At 43.8% G+C, this 19,677-nt stretch overlaps 2 protein-coding genes across 3 annotated transcripts in view; one reads left to right on the top strand and one right to left on the bottom strand.

Annotated features, from left to right (window-relative positions):
* The window catches only part of RNF13 (ring finger protein 13), a 135,722-nt gene that overhangs the window by 62,067 nt on the left and 53,978 nt on the right, over window positions 1-19,677 (top strand). The gene's annotated exons all lie outside the window — the stretch shown is intronic.
* Window positions 12,827-15,197, bottom strand: LOC135973490 (uncharacterized). Its single transcript, XM_065556908.1, has 2 exons — window positions 14,525-15,197; window positions 12,827-13,467 (listed from the first exon to the last, which is right to left on the bottom strand). The coding sequence occupies exons 1-2, from the start codon at window positions 15,069-15,071 to the stop codon at window positions 12,974-12,976; spliced, it is 1,041 nt and encodes a 346-aa protein (XP_065412980.1). The 5' UTR covers window positions 15,072-15,197; the 3' UTR covers window positions 12,827-12,973.

The raw sequence follows: 19,677 nt of genomic DNA, 5'->3' as shown, positions 1-19,677 counted from the left end.
AAAAAATCTCACAGGAACTAAGGACCATCACATACTTCACCACCTTCCACTCCTGATTTAACCATTGTAAATGCAATCAGAATCAGGTCCATAAGTCCAGGTGTCATGTTACTAGATTAAACAAATTTTTAAAAAGTGTTTTTCCGTATTTGTAGCTAGTGTATCCATTTTGTATAGTTCTGTAGAGATAAGCATTGCCTGAACTCCCAACCATATTTACAGTGGTTCTAAAATTGGTTTTTAAAATACTTGGGATACTCAAAGCGACTACATATTTCACAATAGAGTGGTTTTATGGCCCAGTACAGATATCAGGGATGTTGGGAAGAAGTTTGAGCCTGTATCACTTTGAAGTATGACAGGTAAGTGCCAGACTCTGATATTGGTACATTGTAGACCTTTCTACACCATGATTAATTCCACTGAGTAGTACCCCTGAAATCATGGTATAAGCCAGTGATTCTCAACCAGAGGTCTGGAGCCCCCAGGGAGTTGGGGGGGTGGTGGTGATGGTATGCCACGAGCAGGTTTCAGGAAGTCCGTCAAGCCAGGCTGGCATTAGACTTGCTGGGGCTTAGAGCACAAAGCCCACTGGATGGGGCTAAAGCCCAGGACCCTGAGCCCCACCACCCGGGGCTGAAGCCTGAGCAACCTAGCTTTGCGGAGGCCCCTGTGGCACAGGCCTGGCCAATTGCCCTGCTTGCTATCCCCTAATGCGGACCCAGGCTTTTATATGCAGAAAAACAGTTCTTGTAGCATAAGTGGACCATGGAGTTTTTATAGCGTGTTGGAGGGGCCTAAGAAAGAAAAAGGTTGAGAAGCCCTGGTATAAGCAACTATTCAGCCAGATTAAGTACATCGCAATCTGCCATAGACAGATTCCATTATCTCAACTGGGTAATAGAAAACCCATGGACTGGGACTTTTGAATGAAAGGGCAAGAATGAACAACAATGAATATTTTTTCAGGATTTTAAATCAGCCTTAGTCTGATCCATCCAGTTTAGATCAGTGTGTGGTGACAGATTCTGGCTATGCAACTGGAGTTGGGTGTTCCCTGTATAAGGAGCATGAGCCTTAGCTCTGTATTTCTATGCTTCTAGTCTGCCAGAAACACTATGGATAAGCCAGCAAACGGGTGAAGGTTAGCTGGGCCATAGCATTTAGAGAAGAGAACATTGATCCAATATGTACACTCCAAAAAACCTTTTATTAAACTGAAACTTTAGTTGAAACTGGAGTTTAAATTTTTATTTCCAGAGTGCCTTCATTTTAAAGCTCTAATGACTAGTAAGAATGATTTGCATCTGTTCACAGAATCATAGAATCATAGAATATCAGGGTTGGAAGGAACCTCAGGAGGTCATCTAGTCCAACCCCCTGCTCAAAGCAGGACCAATTCCCAACTAAATTATCCCAGCCAGGGCTTCGTCAAGCCTGACCTTAAAAACCTCTAAGGAAGGAGATTCCACCACCTCCCTAGGTAACCCATTCCAGTGCTTCACCACCCTCCTACTGAAAAAGTTTTTCCTAATATCCAACCTAAACCTCCCCCACTGCAACTTGAGACCATTACTCCTTGTTCTGTCGTCTAGTACCACTAAGAACAGTCTAGATCCATCCTCTTTGCAACCCCCTTTCAGGTAGTTGAAAACAGCTATCAAATCCCCCCTCATTCTTCTCTTCTGCAGACTAAATAATCCCAGTTCCCTTAGCCTCTCCTCATAAATCATGTGTTCCAGCCCCCTAATCATTTTTGTTGCCCTCCGCTGCACTCTTTCCAATTTTTCCACATCCTTCTTGTAGTGTGGGGCCCAAAACTGGACACAGTGCTCCAGATGAGGCCTCACCAATGCCGAATAGAGGGAAATGATCACTTCCCTCGATCTGCTGTGAATGCCCCTACTTATACAGCCCAAAATGCTGTTAGCCTTCTTGGCAACAAGGGCATACTGTTGACTCGTATCCAGCGTCTCATCCACTATAACCCCTAGGTCCTTTTCTGCAGAACTGCTGCCTAGCCATTCAGTCCCTAGTCTGTAGCAGTGCATGGGATTCTTCCGTCTTAAGTGCAGGTTTCTTTTGGCCCAATCCTCTAATTTGTCTAGGTCCCTCTGTATCATATCCGTACCCTCCAGCGTATCTACCACTCCTCCCAGTTTAGTGTCATCTGCAAACTTGCTGAGAGTGCAGTCCACGCCATCCTCCAGATCATTAATGAAGATATTGAACAAAACTGGCTCCAGGACCGACCCTTGGGGCACTCCGCTTAAAGTCAAGGAATAACACATCCACTGGTTTCCCCTCATCCACAGAACCTTTGCCTAGAGAGCATTAACTTTAGTCTCATACATAAATATTATGCTACTTTTTCTGAAGTAGGCTCAGAACTATCAGCATGTCTAGGGGCATGATAGGACCATAATCCCAGTCTTTCAATTGAGTTCAGTGGATCAGACCCAGAAAGACTCCATTTACTTCAGTGGGCTTTGTATCAGGCCCTCTGGCTACAATATAGTATTCTTACAAATATATGTAAGAGCTGTTACAGCTAATGGGACTATTGATCTGATGTGTGGGGGAATACACACACATAGAATTGCCATCAACCTTGGTGACAGTTATACCTGTAAATCTACCATATATCAAGGGAAAATGAGACAGTTCTCTAAGCATAAAGGGTCCACAATAGTGAATCCTGTTACTGGATTAAAGCTTTAGGCAGCTTAGTCATCTTTAACAATGATAAATTACAGGATAATATAAGAGATATGCCAAGGGAACAGATTTCTTTTGATTAGAAGACTATTTTGTAAGCAAGTCCTGATGAGGTATTGTATTACAGAAACCGAATTATTTCCCCTTTCAACAGTCTACACAGATGGTTTTAATTGGGGACTTCATGGAGGAGGTGGACTCAATTTTGTTCGTTTTGTCACATTTTTGTTGCGTTGTGGGGGCTGATTCTCTTTACATCAAGGTCCCTGTACATGACTCTGGCAAAAAGAGGCTATGATGTAAGTGAGAATCAGGTCCATTTTCTCAAACTCAGTTTTACACAAGAATAGAGACTTCGCATTTTGGACAGTTCCTTCATTAAATTAAATCAAATAGGAACAAATTTATGTCGAGTTTATTGCAAAATATATTATACATACTGAGTCAATGGCAGGATTTTTCATTGAAGTATAAATTCATTTGCTCCTGGCTAAAGTTAATATCCTTGAAACTTCTCATAATTTGCATTGACATTGATGTTGTAAAACAGACAAACATATTTTAGATTTAATACACAATAGATAGTTGAGTACTCAAAAATGTATCACTAAAAGCTATAGTGGTGAGTTAACTCATGTGCATGCACAACTATCATATACATTCCCCCTTTGTGCATACTGCTGTATTGGTAAGTGGTTGTGAATTGTAAGCATGCCTGCCCTTTCTTACAATAGGGATTTTTGCGTTGGTGTAATTATGCTGGTACAACTCCTCAATTTACACTGGGTCTATATTACCACTTTCAATGCTAAAACTTTAGTCGTTCAGGGGTGTGAAAAAACACCCCCCTGAGCAACAAAAGTTTTAGTGCTGAAAAGCACCGGTATAGACAGCAGTTTATTGCCAGGAGCCACGCTCCTGGCGATAAAGCAACCACCACTCATTCAGGGTGGGTTTTTTTTAAATTGCTAGGAGAGCTCTCCCCGGCGATAAAGCGCATCTACACTGCCCACGTCACATCGCTGCCATGGCTGTAACGTGGGCAGTGTAGACATACCTGTAGATGTGATGCATTGGTGCAAAGTGACTAGCACTGGTGCAATTTACCGCACATTGATGTAGCTACCCTGGTGCAAAAATCCCTAAAATACTAAAGGCCTAAATTTAAGGGATTCATAAACATATACACAGGAAGGGGATGGAAGATTGAAATGACAGTTTTTGACTCCCTCTGCACCTGTGTATTAGTCTCTGTATTTAGCCTCTCATATCCTGGACACCCCCCAGATATATTTTATTACTAGTAAGATAAGAAAGGAACAAGTAAGGGCAAGAAAGGAACAAACATGAATGATGAAGGAATTGAAGGGCTGCAGTGCTTCTCTAATCTGTGTATTTTATAATCTGCTAAAAAAATTGGCAGGCTTTCCCCTCTTAGAGGTTTAATAGCAGAGGCAGCCCTGTGGTTTCATATACACCTCTACCTCGATATAACACTGTCCTCGGGAGCCAAAAAATCTTACCGTGTTATAGGTGAAACCGCGTATATCAAAGTTGCTTTGATCCACCAGAGTGTGCAGCCACCCCCTCTCCCCCCCCCCCCCGAGCACTGCTTTACCGCGTTATATCTGAATTCGTGTTATATCGGGTCGCGTTATATCGGGGTAGAGGTGTACTGGAAGTTGGGTATTATGAGTAAGTGAAAGTAAACTACAGTTGTCAAACTACATAGTTCTTTTCCTTACTAATTCCCCCAATTCACTCATTTGCAATGGGTCTCCCAATCAGTGCAAATTAAAGAGGCTTTACTGGGCTTTAAAAGCCAGCAGTAATCTTTCTAACCTAATTTTAAGGTGGACTGGGAGCCAGTAGAATAGCTGAGAAGAAGAGTAACATGTTTGTTGAAATCAGAAAAATTTAAATGCACCATTGAATTGAGTGAACTATTACTATGTGATAGGTGGTTTAAAGAGATAAATTCACTAACCTTTGCTAATGTGGCTGTGCTCTAATTTTATATACTCCAAAATACATACCAACTGTGACACTGTATGGAATCTGGGGGACACTTGAGGATATTATGAATATAAATACTGTAAAATTGTAATGAGTTATGCCAGATATAACATTTTTGCAGATACCTTACATGGCCTAATTTACCAGATATGATAATCTAATTTATGTGTATGTATCACCTTTGCATTATGGGTTATAGATATGTATATATTTCTGTTTCAAAACTTGTGCTATGCTTCTGGGTGACACCCCCAGACAGTTTGGCATCAGCACTGCCAAGCCTGCTTGATGGACCATCGAGAGCCATCAACTATACAATTGACCCACTGAGAGAAGGCAGATACACCTTATGACTCAGCTAGGCATGCAGGGACATGCCTATGGACAGAACTCTGAGGCTTTCAAGCCATGTGCTGGGCAGCTTGTGTTTGAAACAAAGGAAACATAGACCGCATGGCAAGAGACTATAAAAGACAGTTGCATTTTCTCCATTTTGTCTTCAATCCTGCTTCTTACCTCTGGAGGAACTTTGCTACAAACTGAAGCTCTGCACAAAGGACTGAATGACCCATCCAAGCTGTGGATGTATTCCAGGGGGACTTTCAAGCCAGCAAACTCACCAGTACTGCTAGGAACGTGATATATGGACTTTGAAGTCTTTGTATGTATGTATGTGACTGTTTTACCATCTCTCTTCTTGTTCTTTCCTTTTCCTTTATAATAAACCTTTAGTTTCAGACACTGAAGGATTGGCTGGCAGCGTGGTATTTTGGGTAAGAGCCAAACCTATACTGACCTGGTGACGTGGCTGAACCTTTGGGGTCAGAAGAACATTTGTGTATATGTGAGCAGAGTTTAAAATAACTTCTCACTGTACTGGACTTAGGTGTGATGGGAGCCAGAGAACTGGAATGCATAAAGGGGGCTGTGATTTCTTTTTTGCTTCTTGATAACCAGTGTGGGGGATCAGAAGCACAGTTTGTGACTGGCTGAGGAGAATAATTTCAAGTGTTGAGAGTATCTGCTCTCCTTTTGCAGCCTGCCCTGACCTTGACATTTCCAGTGAGGGCTGCCCTGGGCATCATGGGTCACACCAATATGTTGCTGGACTTGTTCCCTAGCCCTGCTAGGAATTTTTCTTGTAAAAACCTAACACAGCTTTTAGTGAGGGTTAATACAGTCAGTAATTTATTATCAAATTTAGAGAATTAAGTAAGAATTATATAAGTTCTGTCAAGATAAGTAGCCGTGACTTCAGTGGGAAAGTGATCAAATTAAGGAGTAAGGGCCAGATTTGTGCTTCAGTTAGAGCAGTTAAGATCCATGGAACCACCACTGAGACCTTATTTCAAGTTTGCACAGGTGTAATTGCTGTTAGAATTTAGCCCCTTGTAGGAGAAATTCTGCTCAGTTTTATGCCCTGTGACATCAGTGGGATTTTTTACAGTATCAGAACATTCAGTTCATTTCCAGGAATTTCCTTCTGCTGGTGTGGGTTCAGCTTTCCTCCTTCTCAACTGAAAACATAACGCTCTCACAGATGCTATTTGTCTGGTCTTCACAGTGAATCCTCAGTCAGATTGTAAAGTAATGCATATTACAGACCACTGTTTTGATTTGTGTTACTATCAGAGATACTTACGGATGCCAGCAAAGAACAGACTGTAATCCAGATAGAGTAGGATTTCAGAACTGGAGGCTCAGATTTGCATGTGAATTTGAAAACTAGAAGTGTTATCAGAGTTGAGGTGATGCTAAGCACCCTCAATTCCTATTGATTTAAGAGGGTTTGAGGATGCTCAGCCCTTCTCAAGAGCAGCCCATAACAACCTTATTTTTCCATGGTAAAGGCAGCTCCTTCCACCAAGTACCCAGTACTTCTAAGCCAGGGTTCTCAAACACACGGCCCGGGGGCCGCATGCGGCCCGCGGAGCTGTTCCCTGCAGCCCGCCAAGCTCCCCATGCCCCCCCCCAGTTACTTCCAGTCACAGCCAAACTCCCCTCTCCCCCCCCCCCCCAGTTACTTGATGTGGCAGCTAAGCTCCCTGCTCCCCAATGTTTGGGGCCGGGTCTCTCCCCCGGCCCTGCCTGCTGCCCCCACGCACCTCCCCCGAGTGTCCCCTGGCCTCACCTCTGCACCCCCGCCTAGCCCCAAACTCCATCCCAGAGCCTGCACCCCCTGCCCCAGCCCGGAGCCTTCACTCAGCACCCAAACTTCATACCACAGTCTGCACCCCCACCCCCTGCCCCACCCAAACTCCCTCCCAGAGCCTTAGGCAGGTGGGAGTGGAGTTTGGGGGGGCAGCTTCTGGGCACCACCAAAATTTCTACAAACCTGCCACCCCTGGAAGAGGCAGAGCAGTGGTGGAGTGGTGGTGCAGCCCAGTGCAGTGCGGGGGCTTTAACAGAAGTAAATCTAACTAAGTGCATGTTTTGTCCTTTGAGTGAGGTGCATTACCAAGTGTATATATTTTATTAAAACCGCTTGGAAATGACTTATTGTAGGAGCAGCAGTGATCTGTATGCTGTGTATAATGCTTAGCACTTTCCAAGAGGAAGGGGGGAGGAGCACGCTCGGAGGAGTGGGAGAAGAGACGGGGCAGAGGCAGGACCTCATGGAAGGGGTGGAGTAGGGGTGGAGCCGGGGCCAGCGAGGGGGGGTGTCAGTGATGCGGCCCTTGGGCAATGCACTAGTCCTCATGTATCAGAGGGGTAGCTGTGTTAGTCTGAATCTGTAAAAAGCAACAGAGGGTCCTGTGGCACCTTTAAGACTAACAGAAGTATTGGAGCATAAGCTTTAGTGGGTGAATGCCCACTTCATCAGACGCAGGTCCTCATGTGGCTCTTGTGGTCATTTGAGTTTGAGACCCCTGTTCTAAACACTTGCACCAAATAAGAGCACCACGTACTTGGTGAAAGTACTTGGAAGAAATGTAAGCCTTTGTCTTCCCATCACGCTGCAGCCGTGCAGTTTGTCAGGATCTCCATATATTAAGAAAGCTAAAAGGACACCTAACAGAAGTGTTTAAATCTACTTTGACAGCTCTAACTTTGACATACAGTGAGCCTGATTCAACAGCCATTGAAGTCAAGGGGAGTCTTTCCTTTGACTTGAGTACACTTGGATGAGGCCCAATATCAATATTTTGATGCGGTTCCCTGTCTAGGTCTTCTTTTCTGTGCAACAAGCAAGCACATTGGATAACTGCTTCATGCATATCCCACATCCTTCAGTCCTGAAACCCAATTTTCATTTAAATTTACAAAAAAGCAGGTATTATTTTAGAGATAAGTTACACTGGTCTACAATTTTTGAGAAGTCGTCTGCTTCAGAGATAAAATGTGCTATTTATTATGTATTTTGATGTGCTGAATTCAAATCTGACAATTAAAACAACTGATTGGCTACTGTTTCTGAGATATTTAAGTTTTTACATTTTATGTCTATGTATACTGTGTAGATAGTAGAGTTTTAATCATAAATTGTAAACCTAGGTCTTTTCATGTGTTTATGGTTGCTTTACATGAGAATATGTCACTTGTCCTGTTTATGTAACACTTTAAAAATCAGCAAAAGGGTTATATAAATAAAATTTATTATGAAACAAAAGGCAAAAAACTATTATGGACATAGTTTAGTCCTATTCAGTGTCTACTGGGCGCTTCTTGGCTTGTCTCTTGTATTCATTAAATGGAGCATCTCTTGTCACTGTCCAGCAATAGTGTGCAAGCATTGATGGGCTCCATTTGCCCTGATAGCGTTTTTCCATTGTTGCAATGTCCTGGTGAAATCGCTCGCCATGCTCGTCGCTCACTGCTCCACAGTTCGGGGGAAAAAAATCTAGATGAGAGTGCAAAAAAATGTATCTTTAGTGACATGTTGCAACCAAGGCTTTTGTATGCCTTGAGGAGGTTTTCCACCAACAACCTGTAGTTGTCTGCCTTGTTGTTGCCGAGAAAATTTATTGCCACAAACTGGAAGGCTTTCCATGCCGTCTTTTCCTTGCCACGCAGTGCATGGTCAAATGCATCATCTCGAAGAAGTTCACGAATCTGAGGACCAACAAAGACACCTTCCTTTATCTTAGCTTCACTTAACCTTGGAAATTTTCCACGGAGGTACTTGAAAGCTGCTTGTGTTGTGTCAATGGCCTTGACAAAGTTTTTCATCAGACTCAGCTTGATGTGTAAGGGTGGTAACAAAATCTTCCTTGATTCAACAGGTGGTGGATGCTGAACACTTTTCCTCCCAGGCTCCAATGACTGTCGGAGTGGCCAATCTTTCTTGATGTAGTGGGAATCTCTTGCACGACTATCCCATTCGCAGAGAAAACAGCAGTACTTTGGTCTGCAGACTGGATACACAAGCAAGAGAGCAACAACCTTCAAATCGCCACAAAGCTGCCAGTGATGTTGGGCATAGTTTATGCACCTCAAAAGTTGTTTCATGTTGTCATAGGTTTCCTTCATATGGACTGCATGACCAACTGGAATTGATGGCAAAACATTGCCATTATGCAGTAAAACAGCTTTAAGACTCGTCTTCGATGAATCAATGAACAGTCTCCGCTCATCTGGATCGTGAACGATGTTGAGGGCTGCCATGACACCATCGATGTTGTTGCAGGCTACAAAATCACCTTCCATGAAGAAGAATGGGACAAGATCCTTTTGACGTTCACGGAACATGGAAACCCTAACATCACCTGCCAGGAGATTCCACTGCTGTAGTCTGGAGCCCAACAGCTCTGCCTTACTCTTGGGTAGTTCCAAATCCCTGACAAGGTCATTCAGTTCACCTTGTGTTATGAGGTGTGGTTCAGAGGAGGAGGATGGGAGAAAATGTGGGTCCTGTGACATTGATGGTTCAGGACCAGAAGTTTCATCCTCTTCCTCTTCTTCGTCTGACTCAAGTGAGAATGATTCTGGTGCATCAGGAACCAGCAGTCCTTCTCCGTGGGGTACTGGGCTTATAGCTGATGGAATGTTTGGATAATGCACACTTTTTCTTCTTTGACACACTTTTCCCAACTGGAGGCACCATGCAGAAGTAACAATTGCTGGTAGGATCTGTTGGCTCTTTCCAAATCATTGGCACTGCAAAAGGCATAGATTTCCTTTTTCTGTTCAACCACTGGCGACGATTTGTTGCACAAGTGTTGCAGCATATGTGTGGGGCCCGCCTCTTGTCCTGATCTCCAATTTTGCAGCCAAAATAAAGGGGATAGGTTTTCTTAACCATAGTGGTTATACTGAACTTTTGTGATGCACACAAAGTTCACACAAGTACGAGGCATCTCTGCGCACTTTAGCTAAACAGAAATGTGTCCCTTTGCAAAATCAAACCCTGACAAATAAGAGAGCACGACACTGTATGATTTCTAGAGCTGATATAGGGCAATTTGTTCAGCAGAGTGATGTAAGCTTCGTTATGATTGCATCATCCATGACTTCTAGGAATAACATGAGGCAATTCATATCATGTATGATGCAATATCAGCTTCAGATTGCATCATTCATTGTTTTGCCTAAAAAGCAAGTACTGTCCAAACCCAGTCATAGATTTATTCATAGATCCAGTCAAAGATGTATTTTAGTCATTTCTGGTTTAAATTGAGATCCCTTCCCTTTATAACTCACTTATCCTCTGCCATTCCCAAGTCAAGGGTCGTATATACTGACCCAATAGCATATCTTGAAAACTAGAGCCAATCAACAATTTTAAGCATCATTTTCGTTCTCAGTGACCCAGAATTAGTAAAGTTTGACTACATTTATTTCAGAAGCATTTTGGCTGTAGAGCAGTGTTATTAATGTTACAGGAAATTTCAATAGCTTGTAGGTATAATAATGCTATAAAATTTACTAGTAAATTCTTAGTTTTAACTGTCATTTTGCTCAGATTTGTTTGAGCTGATTTTTATTACTTTGACTGGTTTGAGAGGCCTTTTGTCCACTACTTTTGTAATATCTTCTCTATGTTATCAGAAGCCAAGCTTCATCCTCTGGGGTTTGAAACAAGTTACCTCAATAGCACTTATATGAACTCTCCCCAAAATATCAACTGATCTTAACATCAATATATACACTTTGCACATTGAGGGTTTGTTACATACCTCAGAGACTAGTTTGGTTTCATGCAAACTGTATTGTGTCTTTACTTGGGCTTCACATACTGTCATTTCTTTGTCTTTGATATGTAAAGAATGCAGTTCTTTATATTGTATATAAAAGCATTCTTCAATAAAGTGGAAATAGGATTTTTAAGGCTTTGACTGGGAAGCTTTAGTATTGGTGTAACTTGGGGTATGTCTACACTACGGGATTAATCCAAATTTATATAATTCGAATTTGAAAAACAGGTTGTGTAAAGTCGAAATGTATGCGGCCACACTAAGCACATTAATTCGGTGGTGTGCGTCCAAGTACCAGGGCTAGCGTCGATTTCTGCAGCGTTGCACTGTGGGTAGCTATCCCATAGCTATCCCATAGTTCCCGCAGTCTCCCGCGCCCATTGGAATTCTGGGTTAAGATCCCAGTGCCTGATGGGACAAAAAACATCGTCGCAGGTGGTTCTGGGTACAGCCTCACCTCCTCCCTCCCTCCTCCCTCCCTCCCTCCCTGCATGAAAGCAACGGACGGCAGACAACCATTTCGCGCCTTTTTTCCTGGGTGGGTGAACACTGCAGACTCCATACCATGGCAAGCATGGAGCCTGCTCAGCTCAAGACAGCAGTCATGAACATTGTAAACACCTCGCGCGTTCTCGTGGAGTTTATGCTGAGCCAGGACCAGAAAAACGAGGCGAGGAGGCAGCGGCGGCGGCAGCGCAGCGACAAGCGTGATGGGGACATTGACATGGACACGGACACGGATACAGAATTCTGTGAAACCACGGGCCCCGGTGCTTTGGAGATCATGTTGTTAATGGGGCAGATTCTATCCATGGAACGCCGATTCTGGGCAAGGGAAACAAGCACAGACTGGTGGGACCGCATAGTGTTGCAGGTGTGGGATGATTCCCAGTGGCTGCGGAACTTTCGCATGCGTAAGGGCACTTTCATGGAACTTTGTGACTTGCTGTCCGCTGCCCTGAAACGCCAGAATACCAAGATGAGAGCAGCCCTCACAGTTGAGAAGTGCGTGGCGATAGCCCTGTGGAAGCTTGCAACGCCAGACAGCTACCGGTCAGTCGGGAATCAATTTGGAGTGGGCAAATCTACTGTGGGGGCTGCTGTGATGCAAGTAGCCAAAGCAATCACTCAGGTGCTGCTACGAAAGTTAGTGACTCTGGGAAATGTGCAGGCCATAGTGGATGGTTTTGCTGCAATGGGATTCCCTACCTGTGGTGGGGCGATAGACGGAACCCATATCCCTATCTTGGCACCGGAGCACCAAGCCACCGAGTACATAAACTGCAAGGGATACTTTTCAATGGTGCTGCACGCACTTGTGGATCACAAGGGACATTTCACCAACATCAACGCGGGCTGGGCGGGAAGGGTTCATGACGCTCGCGTCTTCAGGAACACTACTCTGTTTAAAGGGCTGCAGCAAGGGACTTACTTTCCGGACCAGAAAATAACCGTTGGGGATGTTGAAATGCCAATAGTTATTCTTGGGGACCCAGTCTACCCCTTAATGCCCTGGCTCATGAAGCCATACACAGGCAGCCTGGACAGGAGTCAGGAGCTGTTTAACTACAGGCTAAGCAAGTGCAGAATGGTGGTAGAATGTGCATTTGGCCGTTTAAAAGGTCGCTGGCGATCATTATTGACTCGCTCTGACCTCAGCCAAAGAAATCTCCCCATTGTTATTTCTGCTTGCTGCATGCTCCACAATCTCTGTGAAAGTAAGGGGGAGACCTTTATGGCGGGGTGGGAGGCTGAAGCAAATCGCCTGGCTGCTGATTACGCGCAGCCAGACACCAGAGCGATTAGAAGAGCACACCAGGAAGCGCTGTGCATCAGAGAAGCTTTAAAAACCAGTTTCATGACTGGCCAGGCTACAGTGTGAAATATGAGTTTGTTTCTCCTTCATGAAAACCCGCCCCCTTTATTGACTGATTTTCTGTAAGGAACCCACCCTCCCCCTTCCCCCAGCTTTCTTTCAAACCAAATAAAGTCACTATCATTTAAAAATCATTTATTCTTTATTAATAGATTAGAAAAAGAGGGAGGGAACCCGGGTGGTATTTGGGAGGAGGATTGCTGGGAAGGAAAAAGCCACTAAGAAAAGGTTAAAAAAATGACAGCCTTTTGCTTGGGCTGTCTACTGGGGTGGAATGGGAAGGTGTACGGAGCCTCCCCCCCTGCGTTCTTACACGTCTGGATGAGGAGGATACGGAACATGGGGAGGGGGGAGGGTGGAACAGGGGCTGAAGCGGCAGTCTGTTTTCCTGCAGCCGTTCCTGAAGCTCCACCAGACGCCAGAGCATGTCTGTTTGCTCACGCAGCAGCCCCAGCGTTGCATCCTGCCTCCTCTGATCTTCCTGCCGCCACCTCTCCTCACGTTGGTCCCTCATGTCCTCACGTTGGTCCCTCCTGTCCTCACTTTCACTGGCTTCTTTCCTATACTTTGAAACTGTTTCCTTCCACTCATTCAGATGAGCTCTGTCACTGCGGCTGGATTCCATAATTTCTGAAAACATCTCGTCTCGCGTTCTCTTCTTACGACGCCTTATCTGTGATAACCTTCGGGATGGAGGAGGGAGGCTTGAGGAATTTGCAGCTGCTGTAGGGAGGGGAAAAAAAGAGAGAATTGTTTAAAAAGATACATTTTGCAGAACAATGCTTATACTCTTTCACGGTGACTAACACTATTCACATTACATAGCACATGTGATTTCTGTGCAAGGTCGCATTTTGCCTCTTAATGCTGAGTGCCTGTGGCTTTGCTGCTAGAGATCACAGGTCTGGGCAACAGAATTTGGCTTGCATGCGGCCATGGTAAGCCATTGTCTTACAGCTTCTGCGCCCTCCTTTCCCACATACCAAGCATAGCCTGTAGAGTGCTGCGGTTTTTCTGTTAACATTCAGCAGCAGCAGAAAACAAACTAACCACCCCCCCCCCCGCCATGAATTCTCTGGGATGATCGCTGTACCCCTCCCCCCCACCGCGTGGCTGGTATCAGGGAAGATCCCTGCAGGAACCAAACTAACCACCCCCCCCCACACCATGAATTCTCTGGGATGATCATGGTACCCCTCCCCCCACCGCGTGGCTGGTAACAGGGAAGATCCCTGCTAGCTAGCCAAACGCGAAAAGCTCAGGGCCAATTTCCCATCTGCACTTGGCTAACTGCAGGGAAGGATTTATTTTCCGCCACAGGCAAACAGCCCAGTAGGAACGGCCACCTCTGTCCCCTTAATTAAGTTCCCGTATTTCAACCAGGTTACCAGGAGTGATATCACTCTCCTGAGGATTACACAACAAGATAAAGAACGGATGTTGCTTGAATGCCAGCAAACACCGGGACCATACGCTGCCAGGCTTTGTCAGGCAATGATACCAGATTACTTGCTGCAAGCATGGCGTGGTCAAGTGTCCTACCATGGAGGACGGAATAAGGCTGCACTGCCCAGAAACCTTGTGGCAAGGCTTTTGGAGTACCTCCAGGAGAGCTTCATGGAGATGTCCCTGGAGGATTTCCGCTCCATCCCCAAACACGTTAACAGACTTTTCCAGTAGCTGAACTGACCGCGAATGCATCCCAAGTCCTCAGGGCAAAGTAATCATTAAAAACCGTTTGCTTTTAAAACAAGTTTTATATTTTAAAAGGTAAACTCACCTGAGGTCCCTTCCATGGGGTCAGAGTCTTGGGTACTGGCTTGGGAGGGTTGGGAGGGTACTTCAGTCAGGGTGAGAAAAAGATCCTGGCTGTTGGGGAGAACGGAGTGCTGTGTGCTCTCTGCAAGCTCATCCTCCTCCTCCTCCTCCTCCTCTCCCCCATCGGCAGAATCCTCAGGTGTCGCTGATGAGACTATCCCCGACCTGGAATCCACGATCACAGGTGGGGTAGTGGTGGCAGCCCCCCCTAGAATTGCATGCAGTTTGGCGTAGAAGCGGCATGTCCGCGGCTCTGACCCGGAGCGACCGTTTGCCTCCTTTGTTTTTTGATAGGCTTGTCTGAGCTCCTTGACTTTCACGCGGCACTGATCTGAGTCCCTATTGTGGCCTCTCTCCATCATGCCCTTGGAGATTTTTTCAAAAGTTTTGGCATTTCGTCTTTTAGAACGAAGTTCTGCAAGCACTGAATCCTCTCCCCATACAGCGATCAGATCCAGTATCTCCCTCACGGTCCATGCTGGTGCTCTTTTTCGATTATCAGCCTGCATGGTTACCTGTGCTGATGAGCTATCTGTGGTCACCTGTGCTCTCCACGCTGGGCAAACAGGAAATGAAATTCAAATGTTCGCGGGGCTTTTCCTGTCTACCTGGCCAGTGCATCCGAGTTTAGATTGCTGTCCAGAGCGGTCACAATGATGCACTGTGGGATAGCTCCCGGAGGCCAATACCATCGAATTGCGGCCACACTATCCCTAATTCGAAATGTTAAAATCGATTTTGGCGCTACTCCGCTCATCGGGGTGGAGTACAGAAATCGATTTAAAGGGCCCTTTACATCGAAATAAATAGCGTCGTTGTGTGGACGGTTGCAGGGTAAATTCAAATTAAAGCTGATAAATCCGAATTAAAGTCGTAGTGTAGACCAGGCCTTAGTTGGTTTGATCTGGTCATCTGTGGGGAAGATACAATGGGACATAATTAGGGTGACCAGATGTCCCAGTTTTATAGGGACAGTCCAGATATTCAGGGCTTTGTCTTATATAGGCACCTATAACCCCCCACTACCATCTCAATTTTTACTCTTGCTATCTGGTCATCTTAGACATAATTAAACCAAAACTATGACAGCAGTCTGTATTTTTGTAATCTTGTGTATGCTATATAAGACAGAATGCTGGCATATGGAGAGTGGAAAAGAAATTTTTTGAAATGGAAACCAGGATCAATGTTATATATCAGTAATTATATTAATATAGACAGAGTAGAGAAAAAGGCATAGAGTAATGTAGCATATGGGCTAAAACCAACATCTGATGGAGAAATAAAAAAAGCCTACATGACAAGGGAGAAAGATATAGAAAAATAGCAGGATTAAGGGTCAGATCTCTCAGTTCCATAAAAAGCATAGCTTTTTTTAATAAGTGAATCTTATTTCAGTCCAAAGTCTGCTCTCCTCTGACTAGGTTGAGTTTTTCTGCATCTTGTAAATATATGCAATGGATTGTTGTTCCATTGGAATGGGTAAGGGAGAGGGAATTAATAAATTGATTTAAAAGTATTGAGTTTCAAAATAGCTAAAACTTGGGAGGGAAATATAGAACATTTTTAGTTATAAGAGACTAATGCACCTAGGTAAACATTCACTTCTGGTTCAAAATAGAATGGACAGATGAGGTTGCATGTGACAAGTAAGAGCACACTTAGCCTACTATTTCCTTCCCTCTGTGGAGAAGCCTTCTAAATCCAGGAAGGAGTCTTGAGGATTTATTTTCATTTTCTTCTGCCTCATACTCTCATGGCCGTGCTTCATGATGAACATTATCGTTCTGGCCAAAGAAGGCAGAGTGTAATTCCTTATTCTGTTAGAAGTGACCCTGCTGAGCAATGCCATGCACTCCCTTCTGAGTGAGTTGGGTCTGCTGGCCTGGAAAAATACAGGATACCTGGAGCAGAAACTGAACCCCAGTGTTTTTTGGGACAGCGTAGAACCAATCCTGACCTACATCACATCACATTTACAGATGCCTCCCTCCCATTACAGCCTATCCTAAACACATCCTTCCACTTACACTCATTTATGATAGCAAAACCCTGAAGCCAGCACCCATCCATATGAGCATTTCTGTGAAATGCACATAGCGAACCCATCCTTGGAGTTGGTGGGACATAAGAGTACCTCTAACACTAAATTGGCCAAAGTCTCAGGTACTAATCATAAAGGCGTTGCCACCACTACTCAGGTTGAATTAGTAGCTTACTCAGTTGATTTCAATAGGATTTCTTGTGGTGTAAGATACTGCTTAACTTCAGCAGAATTGGGCCATATATAGTTTAACCTTACCATACATTTGGGACCTAATCCTGATCCTACTAAGGTAAGTCGGAAAATCTGTATTAACATTAGTGGGAGCAGAATGAGCTTTTGATGGATATGCAGAATAAAAGACTAAGTCATCAGAAATAGCATATGATTTTAAGTTCCAAACGCAATTTTCCTTGACTATGTTCTAGTCCTGAAGCTATGCTCATTCATATTGCTCAGAAACTCTTAATCACACCTCTTCCAGATAGTATTTCTTGTTTTAGGTGTGGGTTGCTTTGCACGTTTTGTTATTCATTAATCTTCCTTCTCTTAGGGGAGTCCTTTCGTTTCCTCTTCAAACCATATGTTTGGTGGTAGTGCATTTTGTAAGTGTGCAGCCTTTCACGTATAGCTCTTATAAAGAGAATTAGATTATATTGGCATCTTGTATTCTTAAAAACAACAACTGTTACTTTGTTTAAACTGTAATAGAATTTTTTGACACATGTGAGTTGGTTTGTAAATATGGGAGAGCTTTCCTTTTTTGTACTCCCTATGCAGGGTATCCTGTATGTTAGTCAAACTCCTGAATGTTTTGAGTTTTATGCTATCTGCTAAAGATTCTGTAAACACATGTACCTTTGATTTTAAAGGAATGCTGTGGGAGTACTACAGTTTGGGAACTCATGCTTAGGTTAAAATTGAAAGAATGTCTTAAAGTTTACTTTAGTGTTTGTGGCTTTGTTTAATTCTTGCACTTTTCCTGGCTTTAACAAAAAAAGTCTGGACAATTTCATTTTCACTTTACTACTTCACTGGGACAATAAGTTAGGAATTAAAATTTTAACGTGAACAGAACAAAGTAAGAAAACATTGAAAGGGCAGTTCTGATGTTATATCAGGTGACCACTAACTGTATTCATTCTTTGAGAGATTCAGGGTAAAATTTTTAAGTATGCTTAATTGACTCAGGAGCTAAGTTCTACCGAAAGTCAGTAGAATTTAGGACCCCAAGTGCCTTCAATACTTTTGAAAAGTTTAAACTTTTATTCTAAAAAAGAGGAATTTGCATTAAAATTGAAGTTTCAACCAACAGTTTGACAATGTCTACAAAAATCATTCAAAGTGATAGTGGACCACTTTTTCCAGTACGGCATGTTAAATAAATGTATAAGTCTCACAATAAGAAATGTTTCTCCATGGATGAATAGTAACTGATAATTGTGTGCAGTGTTGTAGCAATGTTAGTACCAGGATATTAGAGAAGGTAGGTGAGGTAATATCTTTATTGGACCTACTTCTGTTGGTGAGGGAGACAAGCTTGAGCTTTCACAGAGCTCGCTCAAAAGCTTCTTTCAACAACAGAGGTTGGTCCAATAAAAGGATACCTCTCCCACCTATCTGATCATTTTTATCAGAGAGACATGTGGATGAAAAGGATCTAGGGGTTATAGTGAACTAGAAGCTGGATATGAGTCAACAGTATGCCCTTGAAGAAGGCTAACGGCATTTTGGGCTGTATAAGTAGGGGCATTCACAGCAGATCGAGGGAAGAGATCATTTCCCTCTATTAGACATTGGTGAGGCCTCATCTGGAGTACTATGTCCAGTTTTGGGCCCCACACTACAAGAAGGATGTGGAAAAATTGGAAAGAGTCCAGCGGAGGGCAACAAAAATGATTAGGGGGCTGGAACACATGACTTATGAGGAGAGGCTGAGGGAACTGGGATTGTTTAGTCTGCAGAAGAGAAGAATGAGGGGAGATTTGATAGCTGTTTTCAACTACCTGAAAGGGGGTTCCAAAGAGGATGGATCTAGACTGTTCTCAGTGGTACCAGATGACAGAACAAGGAGTAATGGTCTCAAGTTGCAGTGGGGGAGGTTTAGGTTGGATATTAGGAAAAACTATTTCACTAGGAGGGTGGTGAAGCACTGGAATGGGTTACCTAGGGAGGTGGTGGAATCTCCTTCCTTAGAGGTTTTTAAGGTCAGGCTTGACGAAGCTCTGGCTGGGATGATTTAGTTGGGGATTGGTCCTGCTTTGAGCAGGGGGTTGGACTAGATGACCTTCTGAGGTCCCTTCCAACCCTGATATTCTATGATTCTATGATCAAGATTGAGAACAAGTGCTACCATAGATAAAGTAAAGAATGCAAATAACTTGATGAACACTCCCCCTTTGGCTTTGACCTTTATGCCATTTTGGTGAGTGATGTTTTTGGCAAGTCTTTTTTCACTTCCTTTCCATCTCTTTATTTTGTCTTCACTTTGAAGTCATCTTTATCCATAAGGCCATCTGTCAAGGCTGTATCCCCACTTTGAACTTTAGGGTACAAATGTAGGGGCCTGCATGAAAACTTCTAAGCTTAACTACCAGCTTAGCTCTGGTCCCACTGCCACCATTCCCTCCCTGGGAAGCCTTGAGAAACCTTTCACCAATTCCCTGGTGAATACAGATCCAAACCCCTTGGATCTTAAAACAAGGAGAAATTAACCATCTCCCCTCCTTCCTCCCACCAACTCCTGGTGAATACAGATCCAACCCCCTTGGATCTAAAACAAGGAGAAATTAACCATTCCCCTCCTTCCTCCCACCAACTCCTGGTGAATACAGATCCAACCCCCTTGGATCTAAAACAAGGAGAAATTAACCATTCCCCTCCTTCCTCCCACCAACTCCTGGTGAATACAGATCCAACCCCCTTGGATCTAAAACAAGGAAAAATCAATCAGGTTCTTAAAAAGAAGGCTTTTAATTAAAGAAAAAGGTAAAAATCATCTCTGTAAAATCAGTATGGAAATTAACCTTACAGGGTAATCAAACTTAAAGAGCTCAGAGGACTCCCCTCTA

This window comes from Chrysemys picta, chromosome 9 (genome assembly GCF_011386835.1).
Source record: "Chrysemys picta bellii isolate R12L10 chromosome 9, ASM1138683v2, whole genome shotgun sequence".
NCBI lineage: Eukaryota > Metazoa > Chordata > Testudines > Emydidae > Chrysemys > Chrysemys picta.
The sequence above is the reverse complement of the archived record's forward strand: the minus strand, read 5'-3'. Positions and strand labels throughout refer to the sequence as shown.